An 11,873-nucleotide genomic window follows, 5' to 3' on the forward strand; every position below is an offset into this window, starting at 1 on the left:
ACTTAGTTCATAAAAATTAAATCCCACCGTTCCCATATTTCTGTAAATTGAAGCCAAATCGAAGCAGCACACAGAATCACGTCTTCAACAAGTGAATCAATTAGGCCTAGTGCAGCATCATATGCTTCTGTGGGAAGGACCAATTTTCCCTCCAGCCAAAAATACTTAAAAGGTCATGTGCCTTACACCATTAAATTATAGACGGAAAAGTAGATGAGGACCGAAAGTATATTTTTTGTTAGTTACGGGACTAAAAGTACTAATAACATAATGAATGGAACCACAAGTGGGACGGGCCTAACTTATAGGACCAAAAATGCTATTTCCACTATAGAATTATCCCCAATTGCAAAATCTTATTGCAACCTATTTAGGTTTATTTACTGTCCAACTTCACCACCACCATGACTATCACCACCACATTAAATATACATATCTATACATAAATATAGATATATATGTAATTATATATAACCATATATATGCATAAAGAAAAATATATGTTTGCATACATCCATATACATAATCATATAAAAGTAGTTTACATATACACATCCACATATATATGTTTACATGTGTATAGGGGGGGAGATCATCGTGATGTGGGATCGCATGGAATTTTCAGGCGAGAAATGATGGCTGGGAAGGAATTTGTTGGGGTTGAGAATGGTGGGTTGAAGTGCAAGATCAAGGAACAAAAAGGGGTACAGAGGAAGAAGAGAAAAGAGGAAATAAGTGAAAAGGAGAAGAAACCATGACAAGTCAAAAGAAAGAAGGAAAGAGTAAGAAAAAAAAAAGAAAGAAGGAAAGAGTAAGAAAAAAAAGAAATAAAAAAAGAAGAAAGAGTTATGGAAAAAATGATTTAGCCAACATCTTTGCGGCTTATTTCCATTCTTCATCCACACTGTACAACCACTCCCAACTTTTAGTTCTATTTCAACTTTTGACTTCTTCTATAGTTTATTACTTATCTAAAAGCAAAGTTTTGGCAAACACTCTCATAGCAGTCTTACTTATACCAGCCTCCCCTATTACTATGGATAACTACAAACCTCCATCTAGTTTTAAAATTAGAAGTGCCACAAATCTAACATTGGAACTTGGTCAAAATGGATGGAACTTAAGAAATATACTTTACCTTGCTAAGATTTATCAGTTACATGGGGTAATTGTAATATTTTGTTAAGTGGAAGGAGGTGTAAATTTCAATTTTTCAATGGTGTTTCTTTCTTTGTTTTCTTTTACACAAGAAGTCATTTAAGTCATAGATGAATCTGGTTCCTTGTGTAATTAACAGAAAATATGATAGACAAGCATACAAACTTGAAATAAGTTAATGACTAAAATTTTGATAAGTTCATTATATGAAGTAATACAATGATCGTAGAATGTCTAACAATTTAAAGAAAAGATATTGCGCTCAAGGGTAAAAAAATATAGACTTATACACTGAATGGAGCTTCCATATACCCATTCATACAGTGGACCTTCTGATGTTGCTTTCATGGATCACATCGTCCATGGTTTTGGATTCAACAAAATATTGATTAGATAATTAAGTGCATAATGTAAATTGTTTTACCCATTTTTTCATCAGGGGGCATCTTTCTATACAACAAGTACTTTATTAATAAATTATCAGGTGGTTCAAATTAACTGGATGTGATTGTTATCTTTAACTTTTTGTAAGTTTACAAGTTTATGAAGTAATGGGAGATAATCTTTACAGACACCTGGAAGTTAGGTTCAAAGTCTTATTGGCAGATAATTGTAACACTTTTAGATAACATAATTAAAATATGTGCATTATGGAAAATTTACAAAATTTCTAATGGTGACATCATGAAGTACCATATGATGGCCACCAAGGAGAGGTGATCATTAGCTGGAGATAAGTAATAAGGGATGATGTTGTAATTTCCCAGAAAGAATGATTTGTGTGATTAACCAAGTGAGAAGTCCGGCAGTGTAATTATTCCTATACAGCACTGCAGCTCAGCAAATGCATGAAGGTAAGCAAAGGCGTCAGTTTAGGCTCCACTCGAAATATAAATGTTTCTCTCCACCACTGTTGTTTGCTGATGGCAATCTTACAGGGAAGGAAATTCAGGAATTAATTTTAGAAAATAAAATACTCCAGAAACTTTCGTAGAACTTTTCCGTGATTTATAACACCCGTGCTTCTAAATAATTTGTGGAAAGCAGATTTTTTGTCTAAGGAGGTACCAAAACTTAGTGGTTACTACTGATTGTAGAATTTCATAGACATCTTCTTACGACTTACCTTAGTTGGCCATTTTATATCATATTAAGACAAGTATTATCTGGAACTATATTGTGGAGATTTGAAAGTGACTCAGAAGGAAAGAAGTTAAAATTTAGCCTAGGAGCATTCATTCTTGAATTCCTGATTGCATTAGTGAGTCAGTTGGGAAGAGGTTTGATCACTTACAAATGGATTCGCTATGGGAAGGAAAGAAAGAGGATATTTCAGATGGGTGGTCTTGGGGTTAGAGTGTCAGGAAGCCAGTTACTCGTAATGTGGCTCTTGTACATAAATGATTATGGACATATTCTATGAGAAAAATTATTTCACGCAAGAAGGGATCAGAAGGAAAACTGTGTTACTCGTTGGACATTGTCATATAATATTAGGCTTATAGCATGAATACAAGGTCCTAGAGGATGAGTTCACCCACCTAACTGAGAAAACTGGGATAATTAAGATTCAGTGTTTTTGGAATGAAGCGCAATATCTTCAAATTTCAAAAGAAACTTGGAGGATCATAAAAGCAAGGAGAACCAAATATTTCTTATGGATCTTTCTGAAGTACAAGTAATCCTCTAACTGGTTTCATAAGGGCAGAAGACACGAACTGTGTTTCCTGTTTACTTCTTAGTTCTTACCACGCTTTATTATCGAAAAGGTGGATTGAATATTTTTAGGGAAAAGCATATGGGAAATATAAGCCCCTACAGATAGTTGACATTTTGTATGAACTACTGCTGAGGAGGCCCTCCTGCTTATACTCGAAAAACCGGTGCTTTGAGTAGAGAAAGATGGGAAATAGGAATCCTTTCTAACATAACTCTTTATCGTGCTAACATGTCTCTACATTTCTACTCGCAAGAGTAGTCCAATAACTGACTCAAAATCGGTGAAGTCATTTCTACTACAATTACAGTTTACACCAAAAGTGACATCTCTCTCCTTCCCATGCCTTTCACTCGATTTGGAGCACCGGTCACTTATTTTATCAAGAGAATGAAAACTCACTCAAGACTTGGCCACAGCTCATTGGTGCACTTACAAACTACAAATTACCATTTCTGCAGGAACCCGAATCCCCAAGTGAAGGTAATTGCAGTTCTCTTCTTATCAACCAGCACACAATATTTATGACCAAAAATTGAACCAGCAGGGGAACATAGCCAAGCCACAAGAAATTCAGTTTCTACGCATAAACAAAATAGAGTTCCAGCTATTTTCTTTGTGTGACTTGGCAACATCATTCCCGATTCTAGTCAAGCACCATAAGTTAAAAGTACGAAATAACAATGCAGAATGAGTGGGAAAAAACAAAAAACACGAAATTGTACCTGAGACGAAGTGGGTCTTCTGGGAATATCGGATTCCAGATTGGACACTCGGGTCTCCAAAGAATTAAACTTTTCCTTCACCTGCACATACAAAAACCAAAAACATAGAGAGAAAAAAATTATGTAAGAAATGGAAACCAGTTGATAAATTCCATACAAAATATACACAACCCAAGTTAAAAGCGAACCTGAAAAGCCAGGGATTCGAGATCGACGAAGAGATCTTTGAGAATAAATTGGGCAATTGCTCCAGATGTAGATGCAAGGCCCAGACTGAACCATAGAAACCTCGTCCGCATCATTTTCAATTTTTTCTCTGTTTTTCGCTGGCTTCTTTGAGAATTATGCAGAGCTGAAGAACCAGACTACCAGAGGTTTATATCCCAGCAACGAAGCACAATCAACGTGCGTTCATAATTTAAACTTTTTAATATATTTATTTAATTCAATAAAATAATTAAAATAAATTAATTTTAACTGTATATGAATACAAAATTATTGATATAAATTAGAAAATATTAATAAATAAAAATACATTAAATATTTAACTAATTTTTAATAACTAATAAGTTCAAAATTTTATATATAAATGGAAGGAAAATGTGAAAACAAAAATATTATAAAATTACTGATAATTTAATAATTACAAATTACAAATTTTAATAATACCTCGAGCCCTACAAATCCGTAGTTGACATTGTGGTCGAGGTTTTCTTTTTCATGAGCTACTTGTTCTGTTGGTTCATTTTGTTTTTGATCATCATATTCGATATGAATTTGTAATTGACTTGATAATGTTGTAGAGCTTGACTCTTATTACGGAAATTGGATTGATGAAACATTATGTCATGTTGCATATATTTGAGTGACGCCAAGACCAAGACTAATGCATGATCTATCTATAATTATAATCAAGATCATGATCGCGAGGTAGTATTGTGACGTACTTGAACACATCATGTATGATCTCTTAACAATTTTATTTTAAAGAGATATATGCACCAAACATTTGAAATGACATAATTGGTTGATTTCACAGTACCTCTATTTGTATTTTTTTAAACAAATAAATATCAAATTATTTTTCTTAATTTGATTGACCGTACGTATAGTTTGCATCTTAACGCCTTCTTTTTTCTTCTCATACGAGTTATTTAACAAAGACTTGCCAGTCCATATTGCATTAATCTTTGACTGTAAAACATAATTTAATTGACAAAACACTTGAATTTTGGCATTTGTCAGCAATTAATGATTTGATTACAAAAATCTCATCTCGATTCTAGTAACTCATCTAAGAGTGGGGGACTATATGATAATTATATCAATATGCACAAATTATCTATAAGGGTAAGAAAGTAATTTTTTATACCTAAAATACACAATAAATATATACTGGCCTTATGCTTAATGCCCTCTCAAAATCACAAATATTATATAGCACAAAGAAAGATCTCTTCAGTAGTATATGGGAAAATGAAGAAAAGCCAGATTCACCCTGAAGAGTAATATATAGCACAATGTATGCTTCATACCTGAACACACATCACCAGGCACTCTTTTCCAGACAAGAAATTTCTCATGCATCAAATTTTATAGGTGATTTGGAAGTCAATTAGATTGGCTTTTATATAATTTATTTGACAAACTCGATGTAATGTAATATTATTGGAATGAATAAACATGAGTATTCATTCTTGGTTTTATCTTTGTTACGCTTATTTAGTTACGTTAAAATTTTGTCAACATCACAACAAAGTTCACATACCATTTAGACAACCTATGCAGTTGGGCCACGCATTGAATGATGGTTATGAAATCAACTGATAAGGTTCGAGTCTGAAACGTTCCAAGTTAAGGCCCTCGAGATTGAGCGTCGAGTGTCCTATTGAAACTTGCCACTAAGCATCGTATTCATTGGATGAGTATTATGCTTCATCGGTAACAGACGTTGGACGTCTATACGCTCTCAGTGGTTGGTTGACTACGTGTCATACCGATTGAACTGACTTACAGGGATCGACATAATGGAAAATCCTAGAAGCTTGATCGGTATGACTGGAATTCCCCGGCTCTGATGGTACAAGAGCAATTCTCATACTTGAGAAACCATGGCAGTCACGTACACGCGATGACTGTATCTCAGATCTAGCGAGAGGTGATTGTATCACGAACATGATCATTATAAGCCTTGTCAAGTGCAGTCAGAATTGTAGTGAGAACGATGGATTTCAAGAAGAGGATTTGCCTCCTGTTAACATGTGACGGAGGTATTTCCTATGCGCTTGGAGACGGGTTCACACTTTCTGAACTCATGGCCACAGTGGTTGTCGAATAAGAAATGGTTTACTATGTCAAATAATGAAGCAAAATGCAGTCTCCAACATTAAAGCATAAATGCCTAGTCCAGGATGGGAATCAATACCAAATTGCATGCCTTAGACTAAGGCCAAGAGATGGTAGACGGAAGGACCGTACCCGTATGAAATCACGAGCCTAAATGTTCTCACGGATATTCACCTAGTTTTTGTAGTGCCATAGACCGTTGCTAGACAGCCACCCATGGTAGTCGACTTTCTTGATCAATGGTTCATCAAGAACGATTTATTAAATTGGTTTCAATTAATTGGTATGTTGGGTAGATGAAAGAACCGTACCCGTATGAAATTCGAGAGTCTAAATATTCACACATATATTCACCTAACCTCTAGTGTCATGGACCGTTGCTAAATGACCAACCATAGTAGCGAGCTCTCCTGATTAATGGTTAATCATGAATGATTAATTAAATTGAATCTAATTAATCTATCCTATTGGATACTAGCCCAAATTTAGCTGAAAGTGAACCTAAAGAGTCATACACATATCACCGAGGAGGAAAAAGAATTAGTTTGAAATTAATTTCTAAAGATGTAAATAATTAGATTATTTACACGTGGGATGATCCATTGGATGAATAATATGAGATTAAATTAATTTGATTAATTTAATTGAGTTTATCTTAATAAATAAATTAAATTTATTAATTAGAGATTTTTGAGTTTATGTCTTTAATTGGATTAAATGTCAATGGACCTAATTTAGTTTGGATTTTATTAAATTTAATTTAATTAAATTTATTGGACCTTCGGGATTGTTTTAATTTATTTAAAATGAAGCATGGTCCGTCAAATTAAGGCTCATCATCTAAAGGACTCCTCTACTTGAAAACTAAAATTGGCCGAGTTGCACTTTTGAAAAGTGCAAACTAGGCCAGATATGATGCCCCTTCTACATGGTAGATCTAATCATACCATGTAGAAGGGGGCTTGGCTCGTGAGATTGAGTAGAATGTATCTAAACACATTTCTACTCTCCCATACAAATCATATATTTGTGTTGATATATACTATGACTTAAGACACACACAACTCTCTAACCTTACAAGACAAAATCGGTCCACCCCTTATCTCTCTCTCTCTCTCTATTCCACTTATTCTCTTGCTCTCTTTGATCTAGTATCAAGTGTAGTGCTGATAAGAATTGTGATAAAGAGAATACACTAACTTATGATTCTTTTTTTTAACATCTTCTTTCAAATGGATTTTGATTTTCTCTATTAAGGATATTCAAATCGTACTTTCCTTGATGTGGTGTGGATCATATCTAAAGGGCTTCTTTTTTGGAGTCTAAGGTGAATAAATTGGAGATACACTTGCCGGTTGAATCTAAAAATAAAAGAGGTAATAACTATTTACATTATTTGTCTCTTTTGTACATTTTGTTAGCTATAGCCTTCTATGCATGGATATATATTCTTGTTATAATCCTCATAGTACGTCGAATGTCCGGGAACCACCAAAGGTACACCCCTTGATTGGATCGACTTTCTCGCTCTCATTTTTGTTTACTGTGCTTCCGCGGCACGTTTCCTGGCAAATCCACTTCCTTCAATTGATCCAATCAAGCTCAAATGACCTTTAATTAGATCAAACATGAGTCAAGCTCGAGTATGTGTTATATTTGTATATTTTTACTATGTTTACACAAATCAAATTGAGCTCTAACTGAGCTCAAAAGCTCATAGAACAAAACTTTTGTCCAAGTTTGGTTAATTAAGATTAACAAATTAAATTCAAACAAGCCTTTATTGATCGATTTCAATCGAGTAGTGATTAATTTAATTTATTTTTCACCCATAAGAATAATCGAAAAATGCTATTATAGTAAACAAACATATTAATATTAAAAAAACTTAAACCAATGTATTATTAAGACTTGAACTTGTAATCTCGTAATTATGTGGCCTTAACTTCACCTAACTAAACTAGGCCTCACGAACTCCAATGGAGAAATTGCATTTTTCGTCCTATATCTTAGAGCAAGTACAATTTTCACCCCATTAATTACGAAATTCTGATTAATGATCTCATAAATTATAAAAAAAAAAATGCATTATTTTTCATCATTTTCGTCAAATTCCGTTAGTATTTTATGGAGGAAGTATGTATTAAGCACATGGTTGTTAAATCTTTGACCTTTTGGATAATCACGTGCTTAGCACATACCTTTTCTATCATGAATATGCTGAAAGACCTAAAAATGAGATTTTCTTATAACTTATGGACTATTTATAAAATCTAATAACTAATATGATGAAAAACGTACTCACTCGAAAATACGAAACCAAAAATACTACTTCCACACAAAAATCAATTTCCATCAAATATGCTATCTTGGTTAAAACACAATTTGACACATACTTCTATTGTCTCAATATTAAAATTTCCTTTGATTTGGAATAAAATTTTACATAAAATTAAAATTATCCTATTTCTCTCTCAAAATTAATTATTTTCACATAAGTGGTCTAAATGAGATTATACTTTTAGGGGAAAAAAAAAGAAATTATTATTTTAAAAAATAAAGTCGTAAGTTCCATAAGCTAAGACATTAAAAGCCTTTCTTGACCCATTCTTGACATGTCGATGGGCTGCCTGCAATGCCCACAAATGTGCCAAATGTACCATGACATGAATCTACCTTAATCACATTATTCCCTTCATTTTTTTTTGGCTAAAACTGATCAACTCTGCCGGCTATCTCAATGTTTGTTTCATTGTCTTTTTGCACATATTTCATGTCACTATACCTCTACATGGGAATTCATATACCCCACTTTCCTGCCCAACAATTAGAACAACCACAAGGTATAATCATCTTATAAGTGTTGGAGAAAGGAAAAAGAACGTTAGAAATTGATCAGACGAGAAACGCAAGAACGTTCATCAGTGGGATCATTGTGAAACTAGTAATAATGATGAACAGGAAAGAAGTGGGTGAGGGTTTTCGTGCACCTAGGAGGATTTCTAATTGCTTCAAGGACAGAGACGAGGAGCTCTCGTTCTTTCGGGACCTCCAGAAACGCCAGAAAGATCAAGTCGCCAGCCTTCTTCAGCCTGTTTCTGAAGAGTTTGAAGAAGCAAATGGTGAGTCCCTGCATCTACCTATTTCATGTCGTTTTCACCTAAAGTATGAGGCCTATGTATTTGCTCCAGGGAAAAGAAACACATCCATATATGTGTCTGTGCGTCAAGCATCGTTGCACACGCTAATCTGAACTTGCATAATTGCGTTGATCTATTTAGTAGTACTATTTTTGGAAAGTAACACGCGTGCGCGCGCACACACACATGTAGAATTGTCTGTCTATCATCGTTCGACGTTGTGATTGTGTTAGTGAAGTAGTACAGGAAACTATGGGCTCTACAGAATGGATTCAGGAGGAAGAAAAGGGAGTGGGCTTGAATTTCTTGGTGAGAGTGGCAAAAATGACCTCAACTGGTAAGGGAGAAGTGGTTTCGGCACCTTTCTATAATTTGGGAAAAAATGCATAAAACCCCCTATATTTAAAAATCGGCTAAAAACTCCTTTCTGTTTTAAAAATAGGCTAAAACCCCCCTGTATTTTGTAAAACTCAACAACAAACACCCCTTCTGTTAGTTAGAAAATACAGGGGGGGGGGGTTTTGGAATATTTTTAAAACAGAAAGGGATTTTTAACCGACTTTTTAAAATATAGGGGGTTTATACATTTTGTCCAATAATTTGCATTAACAGATGAATGTTGTTAACTGGTTTGTGTTGTTTTTTAACTTTCTGCAAGGTTGAAAACACCGCCAGCAACGCCTCTCTTTCCGTCCCTTGAGATGGAAACAAACGGCCAAGAACTTGTAGTTCAGAGAGAGTTACCAATCATCCAGCCTCGTACGAGGGTAGGTCTTCCAAGATCTTGATTAGATGGGATTAAGAATTTCGAGTATAATTATCGTTTATTGATTAAAAAGGTGTTTAGTGCTTGTTGAAAAATCTTACAAGATGTATGAGCTTATAATTTTTTTTTTAAAATATTGATTGGATGGACATCGTATGATTCATTCAATGAACTAGTAAAATAAGTGCAAATATCTAATAAAAGTATTGTACATTATCAGTTTGCAGCTAATCCAGAAGGAACAAAAACAGGGCTGAACAGATCAACGTCCCCCATTCCAAAGTCAAAACTTCCCCAACGACACAAGACACCTAATGGGAGGCCGAGCTTATCATCGTTAATTGACAAGAAAAGCATGAAAAGCGCACCAACGATGATCCAGACAACCAGCACGGTTCCTGATAAAACGAAGCAAGTTATCAACCCAGTTGTTAAGGCCACCATCCACAAAGAAAGCCACCCGAACTTTCCAGCTTCAAACCTGTCAAAAAGCATGGGAACAGAACCAAATTCAAGTGCAACGCCCAAAAGCAAAGGCGTTTCACCTTTCGTTAGGCAAAAGATCCCCGGATTTTCAGACGAGACGCCTCCTAATCTCAGAACGACAAATAGGCCAGCATCAGCAACTCGAGGAAGGCCGACGAATCAAAATCTTTCAACCCCACAAAAAGAGGACAGGATTTTGAAGATCAGAAGGCAATCATGCTCCCCAAGTGTGACCAGGGGTCGGAAATTGGAGGCGAATGGAAACACAAGTGATCAAACTAACGCTGTTGGCAAAGCTCGACAAGCTGGAAACAGGGCACAAGTTTTAGGTAGTCGGATGGTGGACAGGTTTATGAATGCAAGAATCTCCAATGCAGAAGAGATACGAGCAAAAATAAAACTGAACGGATCGATGAACGAGAATTCCACAGTTCCCAAAGGTGAAGCAAGACAAGTTAACGTTAAGTTGAATGATTCCATGAATGAGAACTCAGGCTTTGGAAGGTTGATGTCAAGGAGTTCACTTGATATGGCTCTCAAACACATGGTATATGCCTCTCAAACACCTTGTATTTTTAGTCCCATAACTTACGTCTAGCACATTTTCAGTCCGATTGATTACGAATCCTAAAAGGTAGTTCAAATAACTTGCATAAATTCTCATTTTCAGTCAATTTCTTAAGAGAAATTGGCAGAAGGAATGAAAGTGAAAATATTTTAAAGCTACAAGACTATTTTCAAAAATTTCGTAAGCAGCGAGACTAAGAATATACTGATTCTAAGTTATAGAATGAAAATTGCAATTTTGCCTTACCTCCACCTTGTGAATTGCAGGAATTTGAAAGAGATGGAAGCAGTAGCCGCAAGCATGGCATGGTACCTGGAAGAAAATATTGAGCCATCAAGAGCATCTCAAGACTGCTGCAAAAAGGGAAATGAGGCATATATATATAGCTAGAGAGAACTGCTCAAACCAAAATCACTTCACTATATAAACAAGAGAGAGGAGAATTACATATGTTAGTTCACTCCTTTAATTTAGGGCTTAATGGAATCTACCCACGTGATATTACAAACGATCAAATTATCTCTTTACGATAAGAAAAGAATAATAATTTAACTCCATGTACTTTTTAAAATAGTGTGATTTACCTCTCTATTTAAGGGGGTAAATTGCTGCATTTTGAAAAACACAGAGGGATAAATTGTTGTATTATAAAAAATATAGGAGCTAAATTGCTATATTTTTCATTAGGAGGTAATTTGCTCATTTGTAATATTAAATGGAGTTGCTTGCGTTTTTTTCCCTCAATTAATCACTTCCCTGATTTGTGATGAATGGACGTATCATATTCATCTAAGTGAATTAAATTATTATAATGTGTTGATGATAATACAATTTAGGGTAAACTACGCACCTCTTAAGATTAGGTTTAATTACACAATTTTCTATTATTATTTGTAAAATTATAAGTACATTCGTTGAGGTTGTAGTTCTTATTACAAATATCTCCCTATTCAGTTGCGAAATTTTA

At 34.7% G+C, this 11,873-nt stretch overlaps 2 protein-coding genes across 2 annotated transcripts in view; one reads left to right on the forward strand and one right to left on the reverse strand.

The window, feature by feature from the left end:
• The window catches only part of LOC105172004, a 5,765-nt gene extending 1,773 nt beyond the window's left edge, over nt 1-3,992 (reverse strand). The window contains exons 1-2 of the mRNA XM_011093321.2: nt 3,789-3,992; nt 3,601-3,681 (exon numbers count right to left, since the gene is read on the reverse strand). Of these exons, the coding sequence (XP_011091623.1) occupies nt 3,601-3,681; nt 3,789-3,902 (195 nt within the window). The 5' untranslated portion in view covers nt 3,903-3,992. The remainder of the gene's footprint in view (nt 1-3,600; nt 3,682-3,788) is intronic.
• On the forward strand, nt 8,782-11,560 carry LOC105172109. Its single transcript, XM_011093447.2, has 5 exons — nt 8,782-9,068; nt 9,333-9,423; nt 9,745-9,853; nt 10,073-10,885; nt 11,173-11,560. The coding sequence occupies exons 1-5, from the start codon at nt 8,897-8,899 to the stop codon at nt 11,233-11,235; spliced, it is 1,248 nt and encodes a 415-aa protein (XP_011091749.1). The 5' UTR covers nt 8,782-8,896; the 3' UTR covers nt 11,236-11,560.

Source organism: Sesamum indicum, linkage group LG10 (genome assembly GCF_000512975.1).
Source record: "Sesamum indicum cultivar Zhongzhi No. 13 linkage group LG10, S_indicum_v1.0, whole genome shotgun sequence".
NCBI classification, from domain to species: domain Eukaryota; kingdom Viridiplantae; phylum Streptophyta; class Magnoliopsida; order Lamiales; family Pedaliaceae; genus Sesamum; species Sesamum indicum.

Bases quoted from the DNA above. Each gene is read 5' to 3' on its own strand.
- LOC105172109 (XM_011093447.2), top strand. From the start codon at position 8,897: ATGATGAACAGGAAAGAAGTGGGTGAGGGTTTTCGTGCACCTAGGAGG. The intron at 9,069-9,332 runs GTGAGTCCCTGC...GAAGTAGTACAG, and splicing joins AGAGTTTGAAGAAGCAAATG to GAAACTATGGGCTCTACAGA. The intron at 9,424-9,744 runs GTAAGGGAGAAG...ACTTTCTGCAAG, and splicing joins GGCAAAAATGACCTCAACTG to GTTGAAAACACCGCCAGCAA.